Source organism: Lepidochelys kempii, chromosome 2 (genome assembly GCF_965140285.1).
Source record: "Lepidochelys kempii isolate rLepKem1 chromosome 2, rLepKem1.hap1, whole genome shotgun sequence".
NCBI lineage: Eukaryota > Metazoa > Chordata > Testudines > Cheloniidae > Lepidochelys > Lepidochelys kempii.
The window spans coordinates 205,896,630-205,914,391 of record NC_136381.1 but is presented as its reverse complement, the minus strand read 5'-3'; the positions used below and the strand labels follow the sequence as shown (position 1 = coordinate 205,914,391).

The 17,762-nt window shown below is 41.9% G+C and overlaps 2 protein-coding genes across 7 annotated transcripts in view; one reads left to right on the top strand and one right to left on the bottom strand.

Moving 5' to 3' along the window:
* SCRN1 (secernin 1) overlaps positions 1 to 17,762 on the bottom strand; it is a 144,137-nt gene that overhangs the window by 52,162 nt on the left and 74,213 nt on the right. The window lies entirely within an intron of this gene.
* WIPF3 (WAS/WASL interacting protein family member 3) overlaps positions 1 to 17,762 on the top strand; it is a 60,157-nt gene that overhangs the window by 34,598 nt on the left and 7,797 nt on the right. For all 6 annotated transcript variants that reach the window (XM_073333592.2, XM_073333587.2, XM_073333588.2 and 3 more), the window contains exons 3-4: positions 11,809 to 11,941; positions 13,029 to 13,157. In XM_073333592.2, coding sequence (XP_073189693.2) covers positions 11,809 to 11,941; positions 13,029 to 13,157 — 262 coding nt within the window. The remainder of the gene's footprint in view (positions 1 to 11,808; positions 11,942 to 13,028; positions 13,158 to 17,762) is intronic.

Below are 17,762 nucleotides of genomic sequence, written 5' to 3'. Positions count from 1 at the left end.
ACGAAGTGGCTGATGCACTCTCCCGTGAAAGTTTCCCAGAATCAACTGGTTAAAATCGTCCTTGAGATGTGGAAAATATTGTTAGTCTTTATGTACTTGGTAGTATATTTAGAGATGCATGTGTCTTATTAACTCTGTTTTCCTAGAGCTCCAGGAAGAAATCCCAGCCAGTGTTTCACCCTAGCTGAGATTTGGGGGGCGTGTCATAAATATAAAGGGAAGGGTAAACTCCTTTGAAATCCCTCCTGGCCAGGGGAAAGCTCCTCTCACCTGTAAAGGGTTAAGAAGCTAAAGGTAACCTCGCTGGCACCTGACCAAAATGACCAATGAGGAGACAAGATACTTTCAAAAGCTGGGAGGAGGGAGAGAAACAAAGGGTCTGTGTCTGTCTGTAGTCGTCTTGGCCAGGGACAGAACAGGAATGGAGTCTTAGAACTTTTAGTAAGTAATCTAGCTAGGTATGTGTTAGATTATGATTTCTTTAAATGGCTGAGAAAAGAATTGTGCTGAATAGAATAACTATTTCTGTCTGTGTATCTTTTTTGTAACTTAAGGTTTTGCGTAGAGGGGTTCTCTATGTTTTTGAATCTAATTACCCTGTAAGATATCTACCATCCTGATTTTACAGGGGGGATTTCTTTATTTCTATTTACTTCTATTTTTTATTAAAAGTCTTCTTGTAAAACACTGAATGCTTTTTCATTGTTCTCAGATCCAAGGGTTTGGGTCTGTGGTCACCTATGCAAATTGGTGAGGCTTTTTATCCAACATTTCCCAGGAAAGGGGGGGGTGCAAGTGTTGGGAGGATTGTTCATTGTTCTTAAGATCCAAGGGTCTGGGTCTGTAGTCACGTAGGCAAATTGGTGAGGCTTTTTACCAAACCTTGTCCAGGAAGTGGGGTGCAAGGTTTTGGGAAGTATTTTGGGGGGAAGGACGCGTCCAAACAGCTCTTCCCCAGTAACCAGTATTAGTTTGGTGGTGGTAGCGGCCAGTCCAAGGATAACGGGTGTAATATTTTGTACCTTGGGGAAGTTTTGACCTAAGCTGGTAAAGATAAGCTTAGGAGGTTTTTCATGCAGGTCCCCACATCTGTACCCTAGAGTTCAGAGTGGGGGAGGAACCGTGACAGGGGTTATCTTGCTTTTTTCCCCCTGGCTGCTTGTGTGTGGATTTCAATTTGCCTCGCCTTGGGTAATAAAGAAAACTTGCTCTCTGTGTGTCTTGAGTATGTAGCCCATTGTGCTGTCTAATACAAGTGTAGTTGGAGATGATCTTCTTGTAGACAGTGTTGTCACCATACAGGCTGTAACTGCTCAAATAATCGGGGTATTTGTGGATATCTAATTATTTGATTTTTTTTTTTTAAATAGTGGAAGAGGCTGGCTTGAAAGGAATGGTACTTTTATAGTCATGTTGAACTGTTACAGCTCAAGCCACATGAAACTGTAATCTTTATATATAACCTTCTGTATTTGTAGCTTCAGTGGGGCAATATGAATACGAAGATAAAACCATGCCAAGATAACATTGCTCAATTTATTTCTGTCTGGACTAGTACAAGGACATGTACTGCATATATCTGTAGATGATAATACTCTAATGGTGTGTTAACTAGGATCATGCTGACTTTGTTGGTAGGAAGCACACTTCATTTAAGCAGTTGTGTTCTGTGCAAGGCTGTTTTTATAGTAATCTCCATTGTGCTTAACATCTGACTTTAGTAGAAAACATTCCAAACTAGAATGGCCGTAAGTTTTTCATCCATATGACTTGTGCATCACTTTGCTGAGTGTAACTCACTGAAATACCAATAGGCCATCTGCGATACATACACATACTCAGGTGCAAATTGTGACTGGTGGAATTTGCAATAGATTTCAGTCAATTAGTACTATTCTTACAACCTTTCAGTTTTAAAAAAAAAACCCACACAATGCCGTGACTTAAACTTCTGTACATTGCTGGAATGTGATGTTACAAGAAACTGAAAAGATGTTCATTTTTTCCTAGTCTTAAACTGATTAGAGTTTTTCATGGATACAAAAGGTCATTTAAAACCTTTGAAATGTGTTTGCGGAGGTAGCCAGACAAGGTGAATCATATAGTTTCTTTAGAGCAGGCCTAGATTAAATTATGATGCCTGTAGGAGGTCAGAGATGCAGTTATTATTTACTTGTATTACTGTAGTACAGAGGAACCCTCATTATGGACCAGGAGCCCTAGGTGCTAGACAAATACAGAGTCAATGTGGCCAACTCTCATGACTTTATTTTGAGTCTTGTGATATTTGGCATTTTTCTTAAAGTCTCATCTCCTGGAATTATGTCATTACATGAGAATCTCAGCTTTTACGGGGGGGGGGGGGCAATGCTAGCCCTCATAGGTGTGGCGAAAAGCTTGATAATGTGAAATCAAAAGGAAAATATAAAAACTTTAATATTTATTATTTTTAAAAATCATGAGATGTTTAAGCCAATCTTGTGATTTTTTTTTTTTGGGGGGGGGAGTGGGAGGCAGGCTGACTCATGTTTTTGGAGGACTTCAGATTGACCATACTGCAGAGTTCACATTGCTACCCACCTTGGTGCCCTGTGTGATTATGTGTCTGAAATGGTTTGAAAGCCTGCTCTGTAGAAAGAGAACTTGACTCAAAAGTGTACACCAGCCTGATCAAATTTGGATGCCAGAAAGTTAGGCACCTCAGTAAATAAAAGCGGCTCGGCACTTCTGAAAAAACCATATAACTTCTGTTCGGTTAACTAAACATGGATTTACATTGGGGTTCTCAAACTTCATTGCACTGGGACCCCCTTCTGACAACAAAAATTACTACATGACCTCATTAGAGGGGAACCAAAGCCTGAGCCCCACCACCCCGGCGGGTGGGGGAGACGACGAGGACTAAAGTCCAAGCTAAAGTGATTTCACTAACTGGATTGGTGTGTGGTGGTGGCGGTGGTAGGAGTGATGATGGAAATGAGTGCTGGGGTCCAGCTGCAGACAGTTAAAGTCTTGTCTATGCTTCTTTCAGTTTCCCACCATAGCTACTGTGATGGGATATTGCATCCACATGCAGTATCTTTGGGGACCATATTGTGTTAAGTTTATATATTGCTGTGTGCCAAGGATTGTATGCAACTCCAGGGGGGAGGTTGCCACCGCTCTGACTGGAACTAAGAGCTGTGAGTAGTGATTAAGGAGAATCACTCAGGTTGTAAACACCTCTACCCTTGGGGAGGCTAGCATATATTGGTTTAAACTTGGGTTTCCGGAGACCAACAGGCAAAGAAAGGGTTTTTTCTATAGAGACTGACTCAGGGCCTTCTTTCTGATCCAGAAAACATAAGCAAAGTTTCTTCTTGATCCTCATTAATTAGAAGTTGACTTGTGACCTCGAGGGTGGAGTATGTATATGCTTCCAAATCATGTGTTTTAGGTTTTTTTATTGTTGTAATGCTAGATGTTCTCCGTACCCATATAAATCTTCTATCTATTTCTGACTCTTGCTAAGCTCCTGCACTCCACTGCTTTCCAATTGTGTAGTCATTTACAATTCTGTAAAGAGTATACAAAATACTACCATTCTGATTTGGTAGTGTTTTACACCTGCGGTGCACTGTGTGAATGATTACACAAGGTGCAGGGCAGTGAGAACCGGGTCCATTGACATTTAAGGGTCTTGTGGAATACGTGGGTCTTACAAAAAGCAAGTCCCTATCATCAAGTGCAGTTAGTGCTAGAAAATTCTGTTTCTAGACATAGCTGCAAGTTAAAATTAATAGTAGTCCCTATCTCCCCTTTACTATCGTAGAGGAAGGTCAAGGTGAAGGAGAAAGCACCTTGGCCTGGCCATGCTGATTCAGGTTCTGTTTAGGTCAGCACAATAAAGTGATATAGTCCTGATGTCCTAATGTAACCCACATACCTCCTGGGTGTGGTGTTCTGTCCCATCTAGTGGCACTGAGACCACTTAGGGATTAATGAGTCTGCTCTACAGCCTTGGCTAAGTGCCATCTGGCTTTTAGTTCATGCAATAGAAGCTCATGTATTTTGCTCCAGAAGTCCCAGGTTCGATCCCGCCTGCCGATGACCAGGTTCTGTCAGCATTTCAAGTGGGGGCTCGTCTGGGATTTCAACTGGGAAGTCTGTGAAGCTTGGGACGTGTTTCCTCAGCTAGGGGAAGTATGTAACCGACACGCCTTCTGAGTGTGGCACCCTGTGCTATCTCGTGGCACCGAGACCACTTACAGAGAGATTAATGAGTTTGCTCTACAGCCTTAGCTAACAGCCATATAGCTTTTAGCTCATGCAGTAAAGGCTCAGGCACTAAGCTCCAGAGGTCCCAGGTTCGATCCCACCCACTGACGACCAGGGTCTGTTGGTGTTAGACTAACAGACCCAATAAACCATTTTGTCAGTAAAGTGTACATTGAATGTGCTTTCCACCTGCATTTTGATTTGTACAATGTCTACTGAAAGAGAGAGGATGGGCACATTTTGAACACAAGTTATCTACATATTAGATTTGTTTTCCTTTATTTTTCTTTGTATATATCTGTGTGTGAACTCTAAGTGCATTAAACTAATCCATTTTCCAGACGTCTTTAAATCCTGTTAATTTAAAACAGAAAAGCCCTAAAGGCCAAGCCTGTGAGAGATGTTCAGAACTCTTAACAGACGTGGTATGCATACATCACACAAGAAGATGAATGATCAGGGAGTTATTAGTTTTCAAATGATACCTCACAAGGCATATTTTGTACAAAGACTATTACAGCAGTGTGTAAGTACAGGAGTGCTTAGTGCCACTCTGACATCCACAGCTGTGTGTCAGCCTTCTCCTGTCTCTTTTCTAGCCACAAACCTATCAGAGCTTCTTCTGGTCAAACAGCTTGTGCAATTGATTTACAATATTCTTTCCCACCATCTTGACAAACTTGTGCAGCTCTGTATTTACAACAGCATACAGTCCTTAGCTCACTTAGCCAAGGGGCGGAGACAGATGGTATCTTTCCCCTGAAAGATCTCTCCTGGCTCCCCCTACTGAGCACTTCCTTCCTGAGGCTTTTCTACTTTCTGGGCTAGTGGGGTTAATCAGCCTAACAGCTCTCTCCTTCTCATCCCCAATCTGTCAGTGAGGCACAGCTTTGCCCCTCAGATGTACTCTGGGGTGGTGATATTAGTGATCCAGTGATCAGGGTGCTGGTACAGATGCTGTTGCCCAGCTCTCTGTCACAGGCTGCCTAGGAACTGTGTAGTATAAAAGGCCGCAGATATGTTTTTGCTGTACTGTTCACTTGTTTAACAACAACTCTACCCTGAATTGCTGTGGGAATTAGATCAAGAATGCATTTCAGAATCAGAGTGAAAGTACCCAGCCCAACCCGAATACCCACCTGAGTCAAGAAGGAATTCCTCTTTCTAGGTACCATGGTAGGGTTGCTACCTGCCTGTTTTTAACCAGCCTGGCCTGTTTTTGTAGTGTCCTGCCAGCTGCTGGTGAAAATGTGCCCCTTTTTCCACTGGCACTGATGTTCTCTCTGTAAACTGCAATAAACACGTGTGACAGTGTCCATGCAGCGTGTAACTTCTGGCACGCACATGCCATGTGACTAAGAAGGGTGCATACTGGCACAGCACCTGGGTCCCACTCTGCAGGCCAGGCTCTCAGCTGAAGCTGCAGTAGCTCCTCTCAGCACTGGGGATCGGGAAGAGGGACAGACCTGAGGCTCACCAGCAGAGAAGGGTCAGGAGCAGGGACTGGGATGAGGGGAGCAGGGGCTCCTGGAAGGGGGCTCCCTTGAGGACTGAGGCTCCTGGGAAAAGGTAAGAGGCAAAGAGGCCTTGAACTGCCTTTAGTTCTCCACCTGCACCACTTCCTGTATGAGGGGAGCAGACAGGGTTAGGATACTGGTGTGGGGGCACCTGAGGGGAGAAGAGGAGGGTCAGACTGATGAGATCCCTCTAGGGGGGAGGACTGTGTCTGTTTTTTCCATGTCTCGGAGGTGGCAACACGGCACCCGTAAAGTTTTAAAAATACTAGCACAATTTTCTTCTTTAAAAAATAACTAATATTACCATAACTGGTAGAATCTTTCAAACAGCTAAATGCCTTTTACTCTTAAATAACTATGGAATCTGAGCACCTCTCAAGGATTTATGCTGAACACACCCCTGTGAGAAGACAATATTCTCCTCCATCTTGTAAAGAGAGAGAGAAGAAGATTCACATGGCTATGGTGTAGCTGTGGTGGCACACAGAGTAGACTCCCATCATGAATGGGCCCTTGGAAATCTTCCTTCAGAAAGAGTCAGCATGGGAGGATTTAGTCTTCTGAAGTCCCTCAGAATTCCATTTTCTAACTTTATTTGTGGTCAGCCTCATGCTCTACTTCTTTCATCTTATTAGGTGAATAGAAAAATACTATTTTGTTTTTACAGTGCAGATATTTGTAATCAGAAATAAATATAAAGTGAGCACTGTACACTTTGTATTAGAAAATGTAGAAAATATCCACACATTTAAATAAATGGTATTCTATCATTATTTAATAGTGCAATTAAACACATGACTAATTGTGATTAATTTTTTTAATCGCTTGACAGCCCTAGTTCTTATTATGCCTTTCTCCACTAAATTAAAGAGCCCTTTAATGTCTGGTATTTTCTCCCAGTGAGATTACTTATACACTGTGATCAAGTGATAGCTCAGTCTTCTTTTTGATGAGCTTAAACAGGTTGATCTCTTTAAGTCTCTCAGTGTAAGATTTTTCTCCAGCCCTCAAACCTTTTATCTGTGGCAGCTTTTTTTGCCCCCCTCTCCACTTATTCAATATCTTTTATAGCTTGTGGACACCTGAACTGTATGCAGTATCGTTCTAACCAGTCATCTCCCTGCTCTGACTTGCTACTCCCCTGTTTCTACATCCAAGGGTTGCATTAGCCCCCTTTTTTTTTTTTTTTTTTTTTTTTTTGTCATAGCATCACACTGGGCACTCATGTTGAATTGCTTGTCTGCTATGACCTTAAATCCTTTTCAGAGGCACTGCTTTCCAGGATACAGTCACCCAGGGGCAGCGAGTTATATACACTGTAGTGCCCAGGTTCCAGCAATACTCAGGGCCCGGGGGCCCAACTCCACCAATGTTTGGGGCCAGGTCTCTCTCCCGGCCCTCCTGCCGCCCCCCTGCACCTCCCCTGAATGTCCCCTGGCCCCCACTTGCTGCCCCCGCTCACCTCCCCGAGCCCTGGAGCTTGCAGCTCACACTGACTCTGCTTTGCCGCTCCCCCGCATCAACTGCTGCCGCCGGGTCCTAGTGCCCCGCATTCACAAATGGCAAGGCAGGCTGCCCTTACCCTACCCTTCCGTCCTAGCCCTGAGCCTCTCCAATGCCCCAAACCCCTCAACCCCAGCCCTCATTCCCCCCTGCATCCTAATCCTCTGCCCCAGCCCTGAACCCCTCCCATACCCCAAAGCTCTCATCCTCAGCCCCACAGCCCTCACCCCTGCACCCCCTCCCCCAGACCTCCTCCTGCCCCCAAACTCCCTCCCAGAGCCTGCACCCCCCCATCCCCTCCTGCACCCTAATCCCCAGCCCAGGGCCTGCACCCCAGACCTCTTCCCCCCACCCAAACTCCCTCCCAGAGCCTTAGCAGGTGGGGGGCAGAGGTTTTTTTTGGAGGGGGGGGCGGGTTCTGGGCACCACCAAAATTTCTACAAACCTGCCACCCCTGCAGTCACCTGTTCTTCGCGGATGACCTGGATTCCTTGTTCCTAGGTTAATACAATCCAATCACTTAACATTGGGCTGTATTAAAACGCATTTTGTTTTGAAGGGCCCAGCTTACTATGCAGTCCAGATCGCTCTGTATGACTGCCCTGTCATCTTTATTATTTACCATTCCACTAATCTTTGTGTCATCTGCAAATTTTGTCAGTAGTGATTTTATATTTACTTTCAGATCATTGATGAAAATAGATTCATAGATACTAAGGTCAGAAAGGACCATTATGATCATCTAGTCTGATCTCCTGCACAACACAGGCCACAGAATCTCACCCACCCACTCATGCGAAAAACCTCTCACCTATGTCTGAGCTATTGAAGTCCTCAAATGTTGAATAGCATTAGTCTTAATACAAATCCCCGGGGAACCCTGCTAGAAACTCCCCCATTTGAGTTTTTTTTTTTTTGAGCTCAGGCAGTTCTTAGCCCATTTAATGTGTGCTTTATTGATATTGTATACTGGTAATTGTTTGAAACAGAAAGTGGTACAGCCTTACAAAAGTCTAAGTATATATTACATCTACACAGGGAGGATCATCTGAAGTTTCCAGTATTGGCTTCTGCCATAGTATATGGATGTGAACCAATGGTCTGATCTGATGTGCTACATCCTATGTAATATCCAGCAATAAAGAATTTTTGGGATATGAATGTTGGGGTGCTTGGTACAGTAGGTAGGAAAGCCTCTATAACAAAGGGATTTAAAATAACAGCATGAATAGTGTCTGTCAATGCAGAAACAATATGGCCTCCACTTACCAGCTTAAGTTTAGGTGGCGTAACATAGGACATTAAATTGCAGCCTCGGCGGTTTAGGTTGGACATTAGGAAAAACTTCCCAACTGTCAGAGTGGTTAAGCATTGGAATAAATTGCCTAGGGAGGTTGTGGAATCTCCATCGTTGGGGATTTTTAAGAGCAGGTTGGACAAACACCTGTCAGGAATGGTCTAGATAATACTCAGTCCTTCCTTGAGTGCAGGGAACTGGACTAGATGACCTCTTGAGGTCCCTTCCAGTTCTATGATATGTAAGGGAAAAATATGGTGAAGCTCAGTGAGGTGAAAAATAAAGCATTTCTTTAAATTGAGGCTACTGCACATGTGACTTATTCTATTTCTGTAACAAATTATTTAACACGACATTCTTTTGTGTGAAATAATAGAGCAATAACCTGATGGTTACCAAGGAAATGAGAACTAACCAATTTAATTTCATTCTGTGTTACCTTAGGCATCTCTGGCATTTAGTAAAACAAACGATCTTCACATTCTTGTCTGCTTCCCTTTTGATTTTCAGTGAAGGACTGAGACATTTCCTATTCTGTAAATGTAGTTGCCCCATTAGTGTAGAGAAGCACTTTGTAAAAATGATACCCTTTGTGTTACACCTCTGCTCCCCCCTGTGAGTGCCAAGGAAAATGTATTTGTCTTCCTGCTCACGACACTTGTGTGTATATTTTTAAGATTGAAGGTCTAACCCCAATGAAGAGTTCATTTCTGTCTTCTGGCTGTACCAGCTTACCCAATTATTTATTTGTTTATTCTGTATAAATAACATGACAGTGAATCCCTGGCTAATTCTTCTTCCTTAACAGATATCTGTGCAGTACCCAAGAGATGAGGCTTGAAAAGTCTGTCTGCAGCTAATCAATTGGAGCAGGTTTCCTTGCTGGAGTATATTCATATTTCTGCCCTCATTGGGATACTTGTGCTAAAGGGTGCCAGCACTCACTGGCACTATTAAAATGTCACAGATAGTGTAGGTGTGGGCAATGCTGCAAACAAGAAATCCTTAGGGGAGTTCTCACAGGTGTGCAGCCAAGCAACACTGCTACTCCCATACTGTCTTGACCTTGTAATGGAAAAAGAATCCATATCAAGCTGTTCCACAGCATAATCAATCAGCAGACAGATTAACCGCTCTGGCCATGAAAATTATATATAAATGTACAATATGAGGATCTAAAACTACAGAAGTGTGAGTCGGAGTGTTTGAAGTGAAGATTCCTACAGTTCTATCCTACAATACATTTTATATTTGCAAAATGAAATATTCCCTCTTTGTGTAGTGACACACACACACACACACACACATCTCTAAAGGGAATTTAGCAGTTTATATTAGAGGGACACTGTGTCAGAGATCATTGTGACCAATTTAATCTACTACAGATTGTGTACTGAAATACAAACAATATTCCAATACCCTATCTGCTCACAAGAATGGAGCAGGCAGGCAGAGCGGACAGCTGGCATAATATGTGGACACATGAACCCAGAAAAAAACACAGCTGTTGGATCTAATTTTAAACCTAACAGTCTTGATCAAGTAGCTTTAGATCCTAATTGACTAGCTACAGTTAAATTATTAGTGGGAGTGGGGAGAAGAAAGTTTGAAGATACTGGTGAAAAGCTTTTGATACAGGCAAGATATATTTGCTCCAGTTATGGTTCGTCCATTTGTCATAGTAAGTATTGTGAATAGTTGAGGAAAAAGTGACTGGAAATAAATTCCAACTCGTATGTACCCTATAACATTGCTTATATCAGTCAGCCTTTCAGTGCCTTGATAACCAGAATTGCTTGTACGTTTAAACTTTGTTTTAAGCATGTGGGAAAGCAGAACTATTATGTAAATTAGGGAACTATCTAGGAATGACTATATTTTTTCAATGCCCTTTTGAAGAATATATGGTCACAGTATCAGTCACAAGGTTATTGCTGAGTTTTTACATCAGATGGCAGGAATGTAATAGACATTACTGTCACCTAAGAGTGCCACCTAGTGGACATTTGCAAATCCAGATTATTATTTTTTTAAAGCATAGTGAATAAAAATAGGCAATGAAATGTAAGTATCAATTGCATTTTAAATTAGCTAGGTAAAAATTCTGATCATATAGTGGCTTCTAAAAATTTTCAATCCTGTTTTCCATCTTCACAATTCTCAGATAGTATTTTTTAAGAGAGTGAGATGTTTGAGCCAGAGTAAGTATAAAGTTAAAGTGGAGCAATAATAGGCTGCTAAAGAAAAGGGTCTTGTGTGTTTCTGTTTTGGAGGGATAACTTGGCTATAATAACTTGCTCTGGACTTGGCTATAAGGACTTGCGCTGAGTTGAAGATTCTCATGTTGGAGGACAATCCAGTGCCACCCACCCACTGGCTTTGGACATTTCCACTTTGTCCTTTTTTACCTGTTTGAAGAAAAACCAAATTGCCAGACATCTGAAATAACAGATTTCTGCTTTTTTTTATTCTGTAGAGTCTCATATTCAAGAACAAACCCAAGATTTTATATTAGTGTGGTCATACCGAGACAACTGCTTGTCTTTATGCTTATAGGCCTTGAACACACTAGAATATTGTTTATTTAGCTAAATTGATTTTTAAAGCAATCTATTTAAACTGTTTAAATCTATACAATTCCCTAATACAGAGGCACTTAAACCCCAGTTGAAATGTCTGAATTATATCATCAAGATTAAACACAAGATGCTATATAGTAATGCGATCATATCAGTATTGCAGGTTGCAATGCTTATGATTAAATGGTCTTTTTTAACGAGGAAGGAGAAATACTGGAAAAAATTGTGTTCTCAAATTGCTTATGAAATCTTCCTTTCATAAAGCATTGTAGGTAAAAATCAAAAGACCTATGTGCCTTCAGTGTTAGAATTACAGGATGGGGGAAGGAGGCGGGCAGGCCTGGCACTTCTAGGAACATTGGTAGCTCATTTGCCAGAAGGTCAGATTGAAATGAAAGTAGGTCCCTTGTTTTGTTCAGATGAAATTAAACAGTGCTAGTAGAGCCCCCTTTAACTTGCAGTTTCCTAGCTTTTGTGTGTCTGAAGACAGTTGTGTTAATTCCAATAATATATAATTTAAGGCACAGTAATAAAGATTTCAAGATAACTGCCTGAGATGCTTGCTTCACTCCGGATTTACTCTATTAAAGTTTATTTATTTTGTGCTTCCTTTCTCAGCTTTTGCCTCACTGTCTAATATTGTTATCTTCAACAGGCAAGTACAGAGCCCCCAAAGCTCAGAAAGGAAGATCAAAAAGATCGAAGTGCATTACTAGCAGATATTCAGCAAGGGACTCGCTTAAGGAAAGTTACCCAAATCAGTGACCGAAGTGCACCACAGATTGAAAGTAAGTGTGCAGCTTTGTCAACTCTGAGAAAGGGGCCCAGGCCTGCCAATCTCTTGCCTGAGTAGTCCTGTAGAAGCCAATTGGACCACTTGTATGACTGAGGGTCTGCAAAATTAGTCACGGCCTTATGTTTGTCTTAAGGCCAACTTCAGTATGGACAACTACTGAGGGGAGGGCTTGATTTGCCAAATTTAGAACCCACTTTAAATCATAGGTTCTAGATTTGTCATTTAGCACTTTATAGCAACATAAGTGCACTACACTAGACATTTCACAGTCAAAATGGAATTTACACCCCTCCCCAGAAGAGCTTACATTCTAAATGAGAATGTTGAGAAGAGAATTTGTTGACTGTGGGAAAAATTAGGAGACCTTTTTTCCTTCCGTGTTTTGTTTTATTTATCTGATAAATCCTAGAAGCGGAGCTACTCTGAAACAAGAACATTTATTGGCTGCCTAGCACAGGTTTCCATTTAGCTACAAATATATTGTATTACCCCTGGAAAGCTGATTTTAAATTTAAAAGGTAAAAAAATAGTTCTAGAGGTATCTAGAGACACCTGTGGGTCATTCCATTCTCTCACAAACCACTTCCAGGCTTCTGAGTAACTGCTGGCAGGTTGCCAGATGTTTCTAACACTGAAGGAAAGAGTCTTACACATGTGTGACAGCATTAATCGGTGCTGGATACCCAGCTGATCCACCGGGGAAGTGATGTGCAGATCAGCTGGACCCAGTGAAAACCGTGCTTTCTTAAGAGATTACAAGTGACTTCTGTCACTGTCAGCTACTCTTCAGAATTGTATGAAAGATTAAAATCTGAATTTAATGATAGTTTAACAGCTCATCACAAAATGATGGCTAAATACGAGACTAAAATGTCCTAGCATTATTGAGGCACGAGAAGGTGCTGTGCTCTAAGATGTAGGTTAAATAGTAAAGTTGTCTCTCTTGCACCCTCAGTAACTTTCTTGGCTGTATATGTTAAAACAACAAAATCAGAGGCTGGTGTTTGCTGGTGTTAGCCCTTTGAAAAGCCTGAATGTAGACAACAAAACACATCTATAAACTCCTCTCCTTGTAACAGAACCCAGAGGACCTAACAGAGATGGAGGTGGACCAGCAACCAGCAAAAGTGGTGCTCAGCCATCATTGGGGGGCTTGTTTGCAGGTGGCTTTCCCATGCTGAAACCAGTTGGCCAAAGAGACATGACGGGTAAGGACACTTTTCTGTAGGAAAGAACAGACTAATGAAACTGGGATTGTAATGTGAAATAAAGACACTCCATGTAGCTTTTGTGATTTTTTTTAAACCTTTGATTTATTTTGGCACCAAACTAATATACCTTTATGTGCACCTGAATCCCCCTTGTCTGTGCCTCTGCTCTTAAACGCTAAATAGTTAACCCTCAAGACCAATGATAAGAAAAATTGCCTAATATAGAGATACTCTATGCTTCTAATCCAGTTCCTCAAATCTACTGCACTACAGATGTGCACATTGTTTTAGAGACACATAATAAAAATCACTGCCCTCTGAAGCTTACAAAGTTAGACCTTGATCCAACAAATTACTTAGCCAGACTTTCAAAGGTATTTAGGTGCCTAGTGGGATTTCTACACCTAGCTCCCATTGATGTCAATAGGCACTTTTGATGATCTCACTAAGTGCCCTTAGTCAATGGGACTTGGGCATCTAAGTCATTTTCTTATGAACATTTCAGCCGTAAGCAACTACCTAATTTTAAGCATGTGGGCTTTCACATTGACTTGAATGGGGCTACTTGCATACTTACTTAGGCACATGTTTAAGTGTTGTGCTGGACTGGGGCCCAAGGAACTAAATCTCCATCCCCCTTGATCACGTGAGTAGTCCCATTGATTTAAACAGAACCACTTGGGTGTGTAACGTCTGTGAATGTATGTTTGTAAGGAAGCCCCAAGTAAGACGTGACACAGTAACTGTGTGTGTGTGTGTGTGTTTGTAAAAAAAAAAAAAAGTGTGTGTGGGGGAAGTGGTGTGAGGGCTGAAGGTGGTAACACTAAAGGAGTGAGAGCTATGCTTTAGTTGTGCTCTTGTTAATGTTTTGTAATCTATATCAAGTATTAATTATAATTTTGTTATATTGGTAATTTGTGGGAGTTAATGAACGCTAAGGCCCTGTCTTCACAGGAGGAATTTTCCAAAAATTTCCCACTGTTTTTGAGATCCATGAAGCTCCAGGGATACTAGTAGTGTAGACAGAGAGCCTGTTACTGCCACTGCTGTATGTACCTCCTCAGAGCAGTTGCTTTTAAGGCACAGTAGACCCCAAGCTTGTTAACACTAATGCAGCTGAACTGCTGTTGGTAAAGATGGGAAATTTTGAAAAATGGCCCTAGTCTCGATGGTGCCTAAGAGATCAGTATTAAAAGTGAGCTGAGAAATGAGTCTAGAAGGTTGCTTGGTTTCAACACCTGTGTTCACTTTTAGTCATCCCAATCTTGGCATAACTGCAAGGGTAGATAACATACATTGTATCTTAGTGTACATTGAATTATTCACCTGATACTTTTAAAACAAGAACTTAGAAATTGAAACTAGAACCTGCAGAACTTCCCCAGTCACTTTTCTAGTGGCTTTTATATAGACCTGTTTCTCCAGGTATAAGAGGAGTTGGCTTTCAGTATCTGGTTACCCAGTTGTGACAGGCTATCACCATAGGTTATAGAAAGGTCATTTTCACAGATAATGGGCTTCATGTCTCCATTTACTCCATTCTCTCTCTGTGATATGGAATTGAAATTGTCACTGCGTGATTGGTTAAGACACAACTAAATTGATTTCTCCCCCTCCCCCAATACAAACCACAAAATTGTCTCAATTTCCTGTGGCAGTCAGGAGACAAACATTTCTGAACCAGGAATGAAAATGAACAAGTGTTTTATGAGATTTCCTAGCTGGACCTAGAGACAGGAGTTAAAAATTAAAATTAAAACCTGAGCATGAAAACATGAATTTTATTCCATTTCCTCTGATAGTTTTGCAATATGCTGGACCAAGATAAGCAACACATTCTGGATGCATTGTGTTAGTAATGTGAAGCTCTGGGGAAAATATTAGTTGAATTCTTCGAAAATGTGTCAATTAACTAATCACTCAATTAAGTGAAAATGTCTTGGGACAGTTAATTAGAACTGAAACTGATCTTTCTCGCTTAGGAGCTGTGTGTGTAAGTTTAGGGGAGCTATGGATTCAGGCCCTTTGATCCTGGCCTTCTGTAACAGGTAGTCAGCAGACATATATATTGCCTTTATCAATGGAAAATAAATGCTTGCTTGATATAGAACTTTTGAAATAGTAAATGGGCTTGTCACAGAACTGCTTCCTAATCACTGAAGGCAGCTGTGGGTGCCAAAATGGTGGAGTTGCTCTTTCGGAACTAATGTAGGCTCAGACACTCAGCATCCTGTGTGCCTCCTGTGTCCACATATCCCTGGTGTATGTGGCTGAAATAGCCACAAAGTTATGGAGCCAGCCATTTTGTTATGGCCCACCCTGAAAATCCATGGGATGGAGGGATCCCCACAGAGCACATCTGCACGAAGTGAAGTGTGCACATTCACCGCATTGGAACCACATTAGTTCTGTGGCCTATTGTGTCTTCTCCATCCACTGATGGAGAAGGATTTTCCCAGAATGATTGAAGTTTGGGACACAGCTGGATCAGCAAGCAAGGAAGGTATTGTATCAGAGTTGGTGTTTTTGAGAATTTGGTTTTTAACATTAGCTCTGCAGCCAGATTTGCAAACTGATGAATCTGGGACCTCACTGTCAGAGTTAAGAAACCATGATGTGCATCACCCGCCTTCAGAGGCTGAGAGAGCAGAATTGGAATAACACCTGCATTTTTTTTATTGGCCATTGTAAAAGGCAGACTATGTGGAATATTCTAAAAGTGCTACTTTGAACCAAGTCAGTCCCCAGTGCTTCTACCACACAGGAGCAGGCATGAGCAACCTTAAGAACAGCATGTGGGTTAGTACCCAATACAGCATGCAGTTTTAAAGGCACTTGTCTGTCTCCATCTCATTCTACCTTGTGCAGAGTGGAAAGCCTGTGTCGTGAGCTGTCACTTATGATCTCCAGAATTTTCCCTAGAGTAGTTTTTCCCCTCAGGTTTGTCAGGCTCTCACATAAGGGAGTACTAAAATGGCTGATAAACTGGAGAATGTTAAGAGGAAAATGAACAAGTGTCTCTTGTAGCAAAGCCCTGCAACCCAGTCTGGCTGGGGTGTGTGTGTGTGTATATATATTTTTCATTCCAAGCCTCTCAACCACTGTCTGCAGCAATCATGGACTCCACTCCTTACTAGCCAGACTGAAAGGGGGACTAGTGCAGTCCAATCTGCAGTGGGCCACAGCACTGACAGATGTGACTGGTTTGGAGGAACAGCCTTGCTCCTAAGTGGCTGAAATTCTATCTAAATGGCCTAGGGCCAGGCACCATGAGAAGGGCCCTGCTTTTCATTCCTTTTAGTCTGGTCAGATAACACCATGGTAGTACGCTAGCCACAGAGACAAAGGGGAACCAAAAGCCTTCTCTCCACCTAGCACTAACAGGCTGGATGTCTTTGTCCCTGGGGCTTTCCACGGCATGGGAAAGTGTTACCTGATGTATTGTGTGGTTATTGATAATATTCCCTGTTAAGAGTTTCCAGCTAGACACTGGCTAAGCTTTTGAGGTTTGAAAGGTTATAGTCCCAGAATCAGGTGGAACAGAATTCAGATTTACTTTAGTGTCTGGTGGGAACCCCGATGCGCCCAAAGGCAACACACACACTGAGGGCAGAGCAGAGCTTTAAATACTTTTATTAGCACAATTAGTAAAAAAAAAAAAAAAAAGTTCCAAACCAAATGAGATAGTAGCTATAGTGTAAAATCAGGCTGATGTCCTTTGCACATACTGTCATACCTCTCATGGAAACCTAGTGGTGATCCACAACGGTCCTACCCTACCTCTGGCATACCAATCAAGTTCAGTAGTCAAGATCTTGAGGCATACATGGTGGTTTGGCCTATTATAGAGTCTGTTGGCTGTCATGAATAATCATATTAATGCCTGGCCTCCTTTATCCATAACTAGCTTTCTCACTCTTATAATGTTGGTGTCTTTATTCTGTGGGTTAGTATATTAATCATCCCAATTTATCATTTACATCAATTTGTTGCCAAGGCAAGTTCATGGTTATGTATTCCCAGATGTTCCAGTCCTAAAATATCCAAAGCTGGTATCAGTTTGATTTCCTGTAGCTACCTGGTATTTTATACGATCTTGTAGCAAAAATCCCCTAAGTAATCCACTCCTGGTTCCCCAATAGCTTAGGGTTGCTGTTAGGCAACTCACTTATGCTAAGTCTCAGAGGCCTCAAAGCCTTATGCTAGCTACTTAAGTTAATGTCTTACAGGGTATAGGCCTATAGGTTTCTTGCATTATTGCTAAATAAAATGCCTTTAGTCTAACTCTATGGGCTACAGAAAGGTAAGTCTTCAAACAGATTGCTTACACAGAAGCTCACTCCTCTGCAGAGAATGGGTACACTTCCTGTTACATGGGGAAACTGAGGCAAAGAAATGAAGTGACTTGCCCACTGTCACCCAGCAGGCCAGTGGCAGAGGTCTCCTGAGTCCCAGTCCAATCTCCTGGAACATGCTGCCTTCTCGACCCCCTCAAGTTAGAGATTGTCCATTGCAGAAATACTATTTACGACATTTGTGTGATGGGGAAGAGTGTCAAATCCCTTGCAGTATTTCAGTAAAAGTTTTATTGGGCAAATAGGA